The 16396-nt window shown below is 43.1% G+C and overlaps 1 protein-coding gene across 1 annotated transcript in view; it reads left to right on the top strand.

Moving 5' to 3' along the window:
- Window positions 1–14873, top strand: part of LOC124613126 — a 57083-nt gene extending 42210 nt beyond the window's left edge. Inside the window, exons 6-7 of the mRNA XM_047141742.1 lie at window positions 6207–6382; window positions 14678–14873. Coding sequence (XP_046997698.1) covers window positions 6207–6382; window positions 14678–14785 — 284 coding nt within the window. The 3' untranslated portion in view covers window positions 14786–14873. The remainder of the gene's footprint in view (window positions 1–6206; window positions 6383–14677) is intronic.
- The last annotated feature ends 1523 nt before the right edge of the window (window positions 14874–16396 follow it).

Raw genomic sequence — 16396 nt, 5'->3', positions numbered from 1 at the left:
AATCAGTTCCACAGTAATTAATTACAATATCTACCAAGTTTCGCTACCATACGATAATGGTCGGTGGGATATAAGTCAGGGGCAGCTTGAAGCGCAACGCCTCAGCCAACATGCCGAAGGATTTCCGAGCAGTGGATCGAGGCGGCAGATTCGTAATGATGGTCGCTTTCGACTAGACTGTAATTGTTTTGGTTATTCTTTTGTTTGTCTTTGAGAAAAAAGCTACTTTTCATTTTCGTAAGACCTTTTCTTTCATTGCCCACTCACCTTGAAAGTAAGCCCACAAACCTTCACAGATCTGCAAGTGGTGCGATACTTTTTTACCATATTGTATAAATGTTCCAGTTGAAGGTCACAGGTGCTCCTAAGCCTGTTCGCGAATTATGCTGTTGCGTGTAACAGAGTCGCAGTGCCACAAAAGTGTAGCTGGAGAGTCAGCAGAGGACGGGGGCTTGGTGCAGCAACTCATATCACATAAATAAATGTAACGTATTGGGCATGATTCCGAGATGGAAACACTCCCCTGGAAAGTTGTGTTCTGGGATCAACAACAGTATGGGAAGTCCAGTAGTTGAACGACCTACACTGGAAGATACAGGCTTACGCCTCGAAATAGAGAACGCAGTCCAATATTCACTGCTCTAGACATTATATCTGGTGACATGACCAAAGGAAGGTGCTGCATTAGATGTGTACAAGAATGTGGGAAACTGCGAAGAGGCCAGAAGTCAAAGTCTCTCTTTGTCCACCTACACAAGAAAAGGTCAATTAGAAACTTCTCGAACTACAAAAGTATTGCTCTCATATTCCACGCATGCAAAATTTTGCCCTAAATGTTGAACCAGCGTTTGACGCCATACATTCAGCCACTCATATCCAAAGAACTAGCAGGTTTTGTTGAAGTAAAACGGAACTCGCGAATAGATTTTCAACGTACATTAAAAAATAGACAAATCGCGGGAGTTTGTCTGCATCTGGTTGCTTGACTGTAGGAAAGCGTCTGTCTGAGCAAAGTTGTGGCAGCTGCTTTCAGACTTTGGTGTCCCACCGCAATTCTATTCAATAACTTCGTCGTTGTGAAGACAAGTGCTGGTATTTTTGATTACTTCAGTGAAAAAAAAAGGGGGTGAGATAGTATTGTGCTGTTACCTCCCAACTGTGCACCGTCCATGCAGAACACTTCATTAGTAAGGCTCTTGAAGGTTGGACTACAGAGACTCAACTTGTGGAAGAGCTATACTACTGGCAGCTAAAATTGCTACACCACGAAGATGACGTGCTACAGACGCGAAATTTAACCGACAGGAAGAAGATGCTGTGATATGCAGATGATTAGCTTTTCAGAGCATTCACACAAGGTTGGCGCCGGTGGCGACACCTACAACGTCCTGACATGAGGAAAGTTTCCAACCGATTTCTCATACACAAACAGCAGTTGACCGGTGTTGCCTGGTGAAACGTTGTTATGATGCCTCGTGTAAGGAGCAGAAATGCGTACCATCACTTTTCCGAATTTGATAAAGGTTGGATTGTAGCCTATCGCGATTGCGGTTTATCGTTTGGCGACATTGCTGCTCGCGTTGGTCGAGATCCAATGACTCTTAGCAGAATATGGAATCGGTGGGTTCAGGCCTCGGCCTCGTATCACTAACAGTCGAGATGACAGGCATCTTATCCACATGGCTCTAACGGATCGTGCAGCCACGTCTCGATCCCTGAGTCAACAGATGGGAAGGTTTGCAAGACAACAACCATCTGCTCGAACAGTTCGACGACGTTTGCAGCAGCATGGACTATCAGCTCGGAGACCATGGCTGCGGTTACCCTTGACGCTGCATCACAGACAGGAGCGCGTGCGATGGTGTACTCAAAGACGAACCTGGGTGCATGAATGGCAAAACGTCATTTTTTCGGATGAATACAGGTTCTGTTTACAGCATCATGATGGTCGCATCCGTGTTTGGCGACATCGAGGTGAAAGCACACTGGAAGCGTGTATTCGTCATCGCCATACTGGCGTATCATCCGGCGTGATGGTATGGAGTGCCATTGGTTACACGTCTCGGTCACCTCTTGTTCGCATTGACGGCACTTTCAACAGTGGACGTTACATTTCAGATGTGTTACGACCACTGGCTCTACCCTTCATTCGATCCCTGCGAAACCCTACATTTCAGCAGGATAATGCACGACCGCATGTTGCAGGTCATGCACGGGCGTTTCTGGATACAGAAAATGTTCGACTGCTGCCCTGGCCAGCACATTCTCCAGATCTCTCACCAATTGAAAACGTCTGGTCAATGATGGCCGAGCAACTGGCTCGTCACAAATGCGCCCGTCACTACTCTTGATGAACTGTGGTATCGTGTTGAAGCTGGATGGTCAGCTGTACCTGTACACGCCATCCATGCTCTGTTTGACTCAATGCCCAGGCGTATCAAGGCCGTTATTACGGCCAGAGGTGATTGTTCTGGGTACTGATTTCTCAGGATCTATGCACCCAAATGGAGTGAAAATGTAATAAGATGTCAGTTCTAGTATAATATATTTGTCCAATGAATACCCGTTTATCATCTGCATTTCTTCTTGGTGTAGCAATTTTAATGGCCAGTAGTGTATTAACAAACTCCGATTGTCCGATGACACTGTGCTTTTAGCTGGCAGCGAAGACAAACTTGCTGATTTGCTAACAAAAGTAAACGACATTAGTCTATCACATGGATTGGACCTCAATCTCAGCAAGTTGAAACTATGGTAATTGTTCGAGGAGCACAGGTTCGACTTGCACTAAGGTCAAAGGAAGTGGAAATCATGCGTTCTTCCATCTATCTCGAGTCAACCATGTTCGAGATAGGAAGCTGTGAAGATGAGGTAAGAAGACAGAACACGCACAGAAAGAAGAGAGTATGTATCCGTTATTGAGCAACTCATTATCTTCAGGTACCTTTCTTCTCGTGGAGAAAACTCACAAAAAATAATCACGGAGGGGAAGGTGAAGGCAAGAGACCAAGCTGAAGAGAAGCGTGCACGTGGTTGGATCAAATCAAGTAGATCTTCGATCTGCCCGTTCAGCAACTTCTAAGAGAAGGTGGGAAGTGTCCAGGCTGAAAACACTTGGTTCGTCGGGTCACGACGCTCGGCAGTGGACACAACGACTTGCGACAACGATTCCATATGATTAGTCGGAAGGATCCATAGTTTTTCTATTCTATTATTGAAGATAAATAACTGGAAACAACAAACATTTTAAAATAATTAATAGTATCCCTGTGGAGCGAGATCGCAACTGGAGTGCAGCGACGGTGGCAGTGAAACGATGTTGGCGCAGGGTAGCTGGCAGTGGTCTCCCTGAGGCGGCTGACGGAAGGGCGTCGTTGCGGAAGAGCCACTGTGGTCTCCGTCCTGTTATCCACACTTGTCCACCCATCGACGGAGAAGATGTAAGAGCTCCTTTTTCCTAGGGTATTCTGTTTGTGAAGGGGTTACCTATTTTATTAAGCACAAGTCTCAAGTTAGGAAAGAAAAACAATTAACTTACTTGAAGTTTCTACAGACGAAAACATCAGAGAGCTGGGAAACATAAAAGAAAAAGGAACGCTGTGAAACAAATAGTGCCCAAAGCACACCAAGTATCGTGGCATTCGAGCCAGAGTATGTGGTATGCACTTGGTCCGAGCTAACATGAAAAGCATCAGGTAACCAGACATGGATTTCTAAGGATCCGGGCTACATGTTATGAAATCAAGAACTCACAGTACCTTTAAGTGGAACACACTTGTATGCCATGCGGAACATACAGGAGCAGATTAGGCCGGTGTCAGATACACACCCAGCGAAGGACGGGACGGTATAGTGACGATGTCCACACACACACAGACAGAAACGCCACGAAGCTAATAACTCCCAAGAACTGCGACGCTGAGGCGAAGAAGTTATGTAAGCAACGACCTCCTCGCTCGGCGCCCAAGGCAGAATTATAACCGCCAGACCACCAGGGTAACATACTGATAGGTAGTCCAGGTGTAGGTTTTGATGAGCGAGTATCAAAATACACTGAGAACCTAAAGAAACTGGTGCACCTGCCTAATATCGTACAGAGCCCCCGCGAGCACGCAACAGTGCCGCAACTCGACGTGGCGTTGTGTCGACTAATGTCTCAATTAGTGCTGGAGGGAACTGACACCATGAATCCTGCAGGGCTGCCCTTAAATCTGTAAGAGTACGAGGCGTGGAGATCTCTTCTGAACAGCACGTTGGAAGTCATCCCAGATATGCTCGATAGTGTTCACTTGGTGGCCAGCGGAAGTTTTTAAACTCAGAAGAGTGTTCCTGGAGGCACCCTGTAGTAATTCTGGTCGTGTGCGATGTCGCTTTGTTCTTCTGTAACTGCCGAAGTCCATCGGAATGCACAATGGACATGAGTGGATGCAGGTGATCAGACAGGACGCTTACGTACGTATCACTTGTCAGAGTCATACCTAAACGTATCAGGGGTTGCAGACCAATCCAACTGCACACGCCGCACACCATTACAGAACCCCTGCTGACATGCAGGGTCCGTCGATTCACGGTCTAGGGAGACCGGGGAGACCCGTATATGTTCATCCGCTCTATACGATTTGAGACGACACTCGTCCAACTAGGCAAAATGTTTCCATCAACAATCCAATGCCGGTGTTGACGGACCCAGGCAAGGCGTAAAGCTTGGTGTCGTGTAGTCATGAGGGGTACACGAGTGGGCCTTCGGCTCCGAATGCCCATATCGATGATTTTTCCTGAATGATTCGCACGCTGACACTTGTTGATGGCCCAGCATTAAAATCTGCAGCAATTTTCGGGAGGGTTGCTCTTCTGTCACGTTGAACGATTCTCTTTAGTCGTCGTTGGCCCCGTTCTTGCAGGATCTTTTTCCGGCCGCAGCGATGTCAAAAATTTGATGTTTTACCGGATTCCTGATATTTACGGTACACTCGTGAAATAGTCGTACGGGGAAATCCCCACTTCATACCTGCCTAGGAGATGCTGTGTCCCATCGCTCGTGTGCCGACTGTAACACCACATTGACGCTCACTTAAATCTTGGTAACCTACCATTGTAGCTGCAGTAACGGATCTAACAACTGCGCCAGACGGTTGTCATATGTAAGGGTTGCCGTCCGCAGAGCCGTATTCTACCTGTTTTACATCTTTCTGTATTTCAATACGCATGCCTATACCAGTTTCTTTGGCGGTTCCCTGTATGTGACATTTATGGCCGTACCTTTTTACTGCATTGACTTAGGAGTTTTCATTATTTATACCGGCAAGGGACCATAGACAATAGTTGTTGTTGTTGTGGTCTCCAGTCCTGAGACTGGTTTGATGCAGCTCTCCATGCTACTCTATCCTGTGCAAGCTTCTTCATCTCCCAATACCTACTGCAACCTACATCCTTCTGAATCTGCTTGTGTATTCATCTCTTGGTCTCCCTCTACGATTTTTACCCTCCACGCTGCCCTCCAGTACTAAATTGTTGATCCCTTGATGCCTCAGAACATTTCCTACCAACCGATCCCTTCTTCTAGTCAAGTTGTGCCACAAACTCCTCTTCTCCCCAATTCTATTCTAATAATATTTGACATAAATTTGAACTTAATTCCTCCACCCGTTCCTGGAAAATACGGTATTAGCAGTCGGACAAAAAGACAGACTCACAGACGGATATCAAAGTGATCGTATAAGAGTTCCCCTTTTACTGACTGAAGGAAGGAAACCTAGAAACTAATAATTTCTGACTAAACCGCTCGCCAGAAAAAAAGTCTTTTTTTTTTGCCTGCAAATTATCTTCAACTTTGCAGGTTACATTTCTGCATTCACTGAAAAGTTGTGTTATAATTTTAGTAATTAGAATTTATTATTGGAGAGAAACGTGGTCTTCTAGAATGGGGAGTGACTTTCTAAAATTAGTCTTTATAGCCTACGCTTCATGGGATCTCATTTTTTGAAGGTGATTAGGCCTATATTGGTTTGAAGAACCCACTTACACTCCTGGTCCAGTAAACTGAATCTTAATGACTTCGCTCTGCATCACTGGTATTCAATATCCTCTGTCATGTGTAATTTCATTCAAATCATGAACTTTACGTTTCTTGAACGATGTAAGTGCAGATTGCAGGTGGTGAACTGTTATTCCCGCATTACGCAAGGAAATCTTCCTCGCGTCCACAGGCACCCACTACTACTACAACATGACGGAGACGTCGGACTGCTCGCAGTTCTTCCCCTACTTCCTGCTGGTGGACGGCCGCTCCGGGAAGCTGCACGGCGTCGGCTTTCAGACGTACGGCAAGGCCAGCAAGAAGAGGAGGAACTGGTTCGAGGCCATCCCCACTGTCGCCATCAAGGTACGTGCACCAGTCCTGTGCGACAGTGTCACTAAAAACACACTAAGGTGCTGGCTCTATCTGACTCCGATAGCATCCGGCTAATGCACACCTTCATGACTACAATCGCCCGCTGGAATTGGCATTGTAAATATGCTAACGACATTTTTTTTCTAATCACCAGTTCTGAAAGATTCATAGTCCTTAAGTTGTGGTTCGCATATGTGCACACTGTTTCAGTTTTCATTAATTTATTTGTCCATTGAGTTATTTATTCATGTATTCAAATTTGGGCTATCTTACTTTTTTAAGAATGAATTAAAATGCTATTTGTAGTGTGACGTTTATTTTGATAAAAACTACTAAGAACATAAATTTAATTTGCAACTGCGATGGCAAAATCAACGATAAACTTCAAACATCAATAAAATTGCGACTAATATTGGAAGTATAAAAGCTAGCCGAACTTGTTTTTAATATCAGCGACTTGCCACATTACGAAAGGAAATACCTCTGTCTGCTAATTGCTTATCATTTTCGGAGATTTTTCGAATCGGTTGTAGTCTTCAGTTGCCTGACGTCTGTCATAAACCCACTACAATTTATTACATATACAAATCAGTTGTATTTCAACGACTGATGGGATCACAGCGAGTAATTATATACTTTGTTGATATTTCATTATGTTTGTGATACAGTTGATTGAACTTCCTGTGGCTGAATTATGTCACACAACTTACTACTTCCATCGCTTATTAGTTATTTCTTCTTGTCCGTATGTATGCATTTGACCTTTAAAATCATGAACTCATTGTTTCTGTCTTGGGATTACAACTTCTTTCTGCGGATTTATCTTTTTTTTTTTTTTCAACAGTTTAAATTTCTAGGGACGTTGCACCGTTTCGTAGATTCTGATGCTGCATTATGATTTACTCTCTTAGCTGTTTCCTCGAAGATAGTTATGCAAATGGTTCAAATGGCTCTGAGCACTATGGGACTTAACATCTGAGGTCATCAGTCCCCTAGAACTTAGAATTACTTTAAACCTAACTAACCTAAGGATATCACACACATCCATGCCCGAGGCAAGATTCGAGCGTGCGACCGTAGCGGTCGCGCGGTTCCAGGCTGAAGTGCCTAGAACCGATCGTCCACACAGGCCGGCAAGATTGTTATTCCAGCTAATGTGAAATCAGTTGGAGTTCCATCTTAATGTACGTCTTTCATCTGGCGTCCAATCATTTTTCACTTTATGGTGCTAATTTCTACAAATTCCCTGCTGAATCTTAAGAAAGGCAGATAAAATTCTCTACGTCCGTCAAAATTGTAGCTGCGTATTTAGGTGGAAATGGACACTTATTATTAATATAAACGATGGTGTGAACCTTTCTGATACACTAGCATCAATGACATGTGTGAATCTCATGGTGGTTGCCATGTTGCCCGTTTGGTTGCACTCAGCAAACTCTGTCACTGGAGTATTCACTTACGTACTTTTCTTCCTCAGCTTCCATATTGGCACTGTGTCCAGCAAAGCTTTTCAATTACGTAAAGAGTCACTATATATCTCAGTTAGTACTGGGAAAGTAAAAAGGAACAAAACGATTCAAAAAACAAGAAATCCAAAGATTTGCCACGGTGTATACGGTATATACAAATGACAGGATGACATATAAGGAAGCACTTTTAAGAAGTGGAGAGGAAAGAATTTCTTAACTCTTTGAAACTGTCAAGAGTGTCTTCTCATAAACTGAAATTAAAGATTGGTGTTGGTTACAAATTACAAATCTGTGCCAAAATATTGTTAGTGCTATTATAATTAGGAGAAAGTGTGTGCATTCCATTCATTCAAATTATAGTAACTGTTTCGCCTTTTTAATTATAAAGCCAACAGCAAACACTCAAAGGCACCAGTGTGCATTTAGAAAAAAACGTATTTCTCTCATGGCGTGCTCACATCTATCCTGCTTACGTCCTTGCAAAAGGTGGCAAGACTAATAACGTTATTTATACAATTGTGTTAAGATCTTGCAATAAAAAACTGATAATAAATAAAACTTTTTGTAGTTTTTTTTTAACTAAGATTCGACGCGCGAGCAAAAACTAAACTAAATAAGCGAACCCAGCCACGGGTAACAGTATTACATTAAAAGTAGACTCTTTAAATAGTTTTATGAGCGACAGTATAATTTTTCTATTTATATACGATATAGCCTTTTATCTTTTCTATTTTTTTGTCTCTGTGCTTGACGATGTATCCACGTGGACTGCATTGCGTCATGTCGCAGGTTCGAATCCTGCCTCGGGCATGGATGTGTGTGATGTCGATAGGTTAGTTAGGTTTAACTATTTCTAAGTTCTAGGGGACTGATGACCTCAAAAGTTAAGTCCCGTAGTGCACAGAGCCATTTGAACCATTTGTAGCTGTATTTATACGGTATGTGCTCTGGCCGGAAGCAGTTCGCTCCGCGCTCTTGTATGTCCAAGTGCTGAATAAAACTTCGTTAAGTGAAGTTAGTGTTCGTCATTCATCTAATTACATTTTCTTCTACGTGACAATATTTTGAAGTATAGGAATTCTCTAATTACAATTTTATGAACAATTTTCACTACTATGGTTCCGTTTGCTCTATCAAGTACGTATTTTACAGTACTACTTTAAAAATATGTCCTCTCTCAACCCTATAATAGACCAGATGGAATAATCCTTTATAGATTCTATCGCAGGAAAATGTGGAACAGTTGAACTTCGGCAGCTCTAAAATAGGGACTCTCGGCGCCTTGGATTGCTCCCTACACACACCAGATACACTACTCTGACGAAGCGACTAATATGTTTTTTAGATTATCTATGAATATGCATCATAAAATAGTTGGATGCTATTTTCTCGTTATTTCCTCTGGCGTTTCGCATCAGCTGCCCTTTGGTTGAGAACCTCAACTACTACATAAGGTTATCATTTCACTGTTCGGTTCTTAACCAGTAAATTTCGTCTATAGAATTCTATTTTCATACTAAGATCATGTTATCGTTAGACCAATTTTCGATGCTGCTCCTCGAACTGTTTCAATCCATTTCAATACTCGTAAAGTCGATGACGTTGCTGCATAAATAAATGTAATGCAAGTTTCGCCATCGACTACACAGGTTTCACAAACCAGAGTAGATATCGGTACGCAAGCGACAGCTTGTGCTGCCACATATGTTCCAAAAGGCCGCGGGTAAAACCTGGATTCCTCCGGGGCTCATACTTCTGTTTCTGCTAGTCATATAAAGGCAGGGTGAAGCGTTTTGGATAGCCATTGCGCAAGGGCCCATTTGCATACCCAACAGGAGGATCGTCTTAGTGTCACCATACTACAGTACAGCGTGAAAGTATGATATCACACAATTATTTCTCTTTAAATAAAAGGATCAAATCAGTTGGCTCTTTTTCCATTTGATGTGGCCTACGTTTAATCTTACGGGGCTTGTGGAGGCCCCATTTGTTTATGAGCGGTTCCTTAGAAAACACGGAAAAAATTCTGTGTGCCTTTTTTGGTACCAGAATCGAGTTGTGGATTCGAACACGCCTACGCACAGCAAGTGACAGAAATTTTTACGATATGTTCCTAAAATCTCAATCGCAAAGAATCTCGAAAATTTTATTAATATCTTTATCCGCTTCCGAGATAGAGACGTTTACAGTTACTCTAATTATATATGTAAAATACGCACGTAAAATCCGTTGTGAGGCGGGAACATAGTTTATAAAGTGACGTAGCACGCAGAAAAACGCTGTAAAGTGTCTCCGTTAGCATCAGGAGGGCTCTGGGAACCCCACCCCCCCTGTAGTACAGAAACACACGCAAAATATTTGTGCACGTAAAATCCGTTCTGAGATGCAAAATTAGTTTTGCGTTATTTCAATTTCACAATCGTGGTATATCAAAATCTTACTGATCCACAAAGTTTTGTCATATGAGTCACATGCCCTCCTGCGGAAGGGGAAATAAGGGAACCAGCGGAAAAGTACTCCTAAAAAAAGGCTAGTGTGCCCCTATTTTAAAAGACTGACCGAGAAGTGGGTACCAGCTGCTCCACTGTATCTTTCTCAGTATCTATTATACCTTTCTCAGCGCCTATATAAATTTTCCCAAAACTTATAGCATACGAACGTGTTCACGCTTTTATTAGCTGAGAGAGCAAGAGAGAGCTGCAGTGGGAAGAAATAAAATAGATACTGGACGATAGTAGACTCTGGTCGTGTGTATAAAAGAGCGAAGGAAACAATGGCAGTGTGAGAGAAAGAAAGGGACACAGTAGCAGTGGAACACAGTTGACAATTACAGTACACTGTTAGGAAAAGAATGAAGGAGACAGTTCTAGTGGGAAAGGAATGAAGAAATGTAGAAAGTGGCAGTGGATGAGAGCCAGTGATAATAAGAGACATAATCTCTGACAATAACAACGAGGAAGAGAGAAGTAGTAACAGCAAGAAGCGACAGCAGCAGTGGCGAGAAATAAATGAGATGGTAGCAGTAAGAGAGGACAAGAGGGAAACAGTGCAGGTGAGAGGAGACTTTTCTACTTTTAGGAACTATCGTTTCAAGGTAAAAATTTCACTCGCACTCGATAACAATGATGTACAGGGGACAGTTTTTGAACTATATGACATAAAATCTATTTGCGTTAGGACGTTGAAACTGCACGGTTGGTCGCGGGACATGGAGGAAATTAGTATGATGTGACGCCTACTTTCACTTGGATGGGTTCGCCAATAAGGAAAATTGGCGCATTTAGGGGACTGAGAATCGCATTTCACGATCTAGAAGTCTCTTCACCCTCAACGTGTGACTGTGTGGTGTGCTACGTTCAGTCACGGCATAATCGGTGCGATATTCCTTGATGGCGAGGTGACTACCGAACGGTACGTGAGGGTTTTGGAAGACGATTTCACCTCCTTCATCCAAAGTGACCCTGATTTCGACAGGATGTGGTTCATGCAAGACAGAGCTCGACTCCATCGAAGCAGGACAGTGTTTGATATCCTGGAGGAGCACTTTGGAGACCGCATCCTGGCTCTAGTGTACCCAGAGACCGCTGGCATGAGCCTCGACAGGCCGTCGTATTCTCCGGATCTGAACGAATGCGACACTCTTTTGTGGGGCTATGTTAAGGACAAGGCGTACAGCACTGCTGAGCTGAAAACAGCCGTTCAGCACGTCATCGACTGCACCGATACTCCGACACTTCAGCGGGTCATGCAGAATACCGCTATTCGTCTTCGCCACATCATCACAAATGATGGCAGGCAGATGTAACACGTCATAATATAAATCCAGATATCTGTAGTGACGTTTACATGTTGAATAAATTGTGCACACACCGTAGTTTGTAATTAAGTTACGGTTTTCTCATATAGTTCAATAATTGGCACCCTGCACTAGATGCAGTGCTCTTCAGTCCGCAGACAGTTTTGATACATCTCTCCCCGTTAGTGTACCGTACGCAAACCTCTTCGTGCGCGCATCACTGTTCCAACATACATACACTTGAATGTGTTCTCTGCACTCAAACATTGGTCTTTTATACCGCCCTTCATAATCAAACCGATTATTCTTTGATGCATCAGGACTTGTCCTTTTAATCTGTCCCGTCACTCAGTCACTTTGTGCAGTGCAGTTCACCTCTCCTCAATTCGGTTCGACACCTCTTTCCTAGTAATCCGATTTACCCAGGTAAGTTTTTAAGTTACTGTGACATGGTAAATAAAGTAAGTTAAAAAAATATACTGTACCTGTAGCATTTACAGGGTTTTGTTAATAACTGTACTGCGAGTAATAATAAATACACTATGTGATCAAAAGTACCCGTACACGCCCATAACATATATATTAGGTGCATTGTGCTGCCGTCTACTGCCAGTACTCCATATTAGCGACCTCAGTAGTCATTAGACGTCGTGAGAGAGCAGAATGGGGCGCTCTGCGGAACTCACGGACTTCGTACGTGGTCAGGAGATTGGGTGTCACTTGTGTCATACGTCTGTACGAGAGGTTTCCACACTCCTAAACATCCCTAGGCCCACTGTTTCCGATGTGATAGTGAAGTGGAAACGTGAAGGGACAAGTACAGCACAAAAGCGTACAGGCCGCCCTCGTATGATGACTGACAGAGACCGTCGACAGTTGAAGAGGGTCGTAATGTGTAATAGGCAGACATCTATCCAGACCATCACAAAGGAATTCCACACTGCTATGGGATCCACTGCAAGTACTATGTCAGTTAGCCGTGAGGTGAGAAAACGGATTTCATGGTCGAGCGGCTGCTCATAAGCCACGCATCACGATGCATCGCTTAGTGTAAGGAGCGTAAACAATGGACGATTAAACAGTGGAAACACGTTGTTTGGAGTGACGAATCACAGTACACAACGGGGCAATCGGATGGTAGGATGTGGGTATGGCGAATGCCCGGTGAACGTCATCTGCCAGCGTGTGTAGTACCAACAGTAAAATTCGGAGGCGGTGGTGTTATGGTGTGGTCGTGTTTTTCGTGGAGGGGCCTTGCACCTCTTATTGTTTTGCGTGGCACTGTCACAGCACTGGCCTACATCGATGCTTTAAGCACCTTCTTGCTTCCCACTGTTGAAGAGTAGTTCGGTGATGGCGATCGCATCTTCCAACACGCTCGAGCACCTGTTCATAATGCACGACCTGAGGCGGAATGGTTACACGACAATAACATTCCTGTAATGGACTGGCTTACACAGATTCCTGAGCCAGCCGGTGTGGCCGTGCGGTTCTAGGCGCTTCAGTCTGGAACCGCGTGACCGCTACGGTCGCAGGTTTGAATCCTGCCTCGGGCATGGATGTGTGTGATGTCCTTAGGTTAGTTAGGTTTAAGTAGTACTAAGTTCTAGGGGACTGATGACCAAAGATGTTAAGTCCCATACTGCTCAGAGCCATTTGAGCCATTTTGAACCACAGATTCCTGACCTGAATCCTACAGAACACCTTTGAGATGTTTTGGAACGCCGGCTTCGTGCCAGGCCTCACCGACCGACATCGGTACCTCTATTCAGCAGAGCACTCCCAAAGATACCTTCCAGCACCTAAGTAGGGCTAAGGGAGGGCCAACACCATGTTGAATTCCAGCATTACGGATGGAGGGCGCCACGAACTTGCAGGTCATTTTCAGCCAGGTGTCCGGATACTTTTGATCACATAGAGTACATAAAACTATCATGTCTCTGTTTGAAATCGCCATCTTCTATCAAGCGAATTTCACAGGTAACTTGAGCATAGCTTGGGGCACCGTACAGGCTTTCTTTAACCAAAATTAGATGACCGAAAAGGAAATATCCTACCTGAAGGATTTATCCGTACTAACATTATAAATGGGAAAGTAACTCTGTTGCGCTTTCATGACAAATCCGCTGAACCTATTTCGATAAAATTTGATATGGAGATAGCTTGAACCCTAAGGAAGAATAAAGGCTATTTTGGAAAGTGTGTAGTGCGAGATACTAATTGATTTGAAGAGTATTACGTGAATTAGGGAGAAATATTTACTCTTTGAAAAACCTATTTACTGTTTGACTTTTGAACACCATATTTGAGAAAATGCTATTATCGATTGATGTGTGCTACGTGAAGTCAATCAAAGTAGTGAATACGATGCTTATAGAGTCTTCAGTGTGTGTGATCCACACTTCCACACTACTTGTTACACAGTGCACACATTGTGCAGTGTAAAGTTACTTGAGCAGCACGATGTGCAGGCGCGCGCTCCTGGCCGTGCCCCTCTGCAGGCACTGCTCGGCAGTGGCGCCGTGCACGCCGACAGCTCTGGAGGGGACGGAATGGGGAGCACGTCGTAGGCTATGCCCACCTTAACAGGCGGAGGCGTGAAGGCAGCTGATATTATTACACATGTAGCAGCGTACTTACCATCACTCATTGGGACAAAACTATTAATATGTCACCACAGACTTGGACGAGAGCTAGTTAACAACAGATACTCGCGGTCTGGGGCCCTTCCCAGCTGAAGGGTGCTCAACATTCTCTCACGACTTCAGCTGGACCCCAACCTCGAACCCAGGTTCAGATTAGGGTCGACACTTGAGCTGAAGTACATACAATCTGCCCTGTGAAAGAGCAAACGAAGTCTTCTTTAGTAACACGTTATCCTCTGCACATCAGCGGTCAGACTGAATATAATGAAATAATGAAAAAAATTTTAGTTCTATAGTGGAATTGTCATGCTTTCATGCAGACTGCATCAGAATCCACATTTTTTTATGTGCTCTCTAGTACAATTTTTTGTTGCAGCCGACTGTTCCACACTCTCCTGACTGCCTGGTGGACTGGGTCGACAAAGTGGGAGTCATCTCCTTGCATGTCTACTTCAAGGACAACGAAAAGACCATCGGGTGTTGATACTGTACATCCTGAATAAAAGATACTGCAAAGTGTGTTCCAGTGCATGACATGTCAATATAGAATGAACAACGTGTTTCACATGTGAGACAGAGTTTTTATCCTGTGTGTGTGTGTGTGTGTTTGTGTACCTACATGTACTGAAATTGGTAGTGGAAACGATGAACTAGTTAATACGAAATCAGAAATCTTCTTTAACGAATGTGAACAACTCTTACAGTTCCAAAACACAAATGAAATCAGTGAAGTAAAGGAACAAGACATGGATTTATTGCCCTACTAAGCCTCTGCAATTACAAACGGAACACACTCTATATCGTTGAAACGTGGAAAATGGAAGCGATTATGATCAATGACAGAAAACATATCGCTACTAGTTCTATGAAAATCATCGTTATCTACAGTTTTTATCCAATTTATTATAAGAGAATTTTGAGCTCTATTTCGTGCTCGGAGAAAATAATAATGAATTAAACAGAACATCATTCAACACTCTAAGTCAACTATCAAACCACACACAATACATTTGCTTACTCTCTCTCTCTCTCTCTCACTCTCTCTCTCTCTCTCTCTCTCTCTCTCTCTCTTTCTGTCACACACAAAGAGAAATTGGGAATATGTCTTAACAAATTCAGACTTAGCGGGCGTCAATCTAAAATAAAATAATTAAATTAACGACTGACAACAACGCATCTGACACATATATTGCAGGGAAAAGAGTATGCAAGCCACAGCAACATGGTAACACCCACAATTGAAGGGCTTATTTCCATGGTGGTACAAGTCCATTTTTGTTCATATTGAGATACAGAGTCCTAAAGTTAAAGGAGCGCTGAAAAATCTGCAGTTGAGATACCAGAAATATTAAATCATATGGCTTCTTGCTAGAGATGAACCTTCCTTTCTGTTTGTTTGGCTCATTAATTTCAGAAGCATTATTGAAATAAGCCCTTCAATTAGCTATTGACCACGAGAAAACGTAATAAATCGTGTTATAAATCAGCAACACCACCCAATTTTACCTGTGGCACTAGGTCACTTTAAACATAAAAACAATAACAACAACACATTTAGCAGCCAAATAAAAACTAAGTACATCTCAGGACAAGTCACCTACAACAATGGTGAAGGGCAAGAAGGGACACATGCTACGGTTTTACGGAAATATATAGTTTAAAGGTTGTATTCGAAAGGAAAATTCAATTCAGGGGTTGCTCTAGATGGAAGTGTTGCAGATGAAATGTTGCTCGTATTAACATAGACTTGTTGCTGATTTTTTTGACAGCCAAACCGGTTACGTCATGTCAAAAAAAGGTAAAATACACATGTATTCCATGTACCTTTATATTTTAGAAAAAATAAACGAAATAACCACTGGAGATGCTGCAACCGTGATGAAACATGTTTGGGGATTAAGAAAACTCTGTTCTTGAAAGAAGTCGGACCCCCTTTATTCCGTTATTTATGGAGCTATGCTGTGTATGACGTCTCAGTAAGACGGTTACGCTAAACAAGACACTGACAAACAAAATGAACTTGATATATGTACTGTTGTCAAGGTGTGAAAACTTCGAAGCTATTCCGATAATGGAAGAATAAATGAAAATACTA

The sequence above is a fragment of the Schistocerca americana genome, chromosome 4, assembly GCF_021461395.2.
Source record: "Schistocerca americana isolate TAMUIC-IGC-003095 chromosome 4, iqSchAmer2.1, whole genome shotgun sequence".
NCBI lineage: Eukaryota > Metazoa > Arthropoda > Insecta > Orthoptera > Acrididae > Schistocerca > Schistocerca americana.
This window is presented reverse-complemented; position numbering and strand designations above follow the sequence as displayed.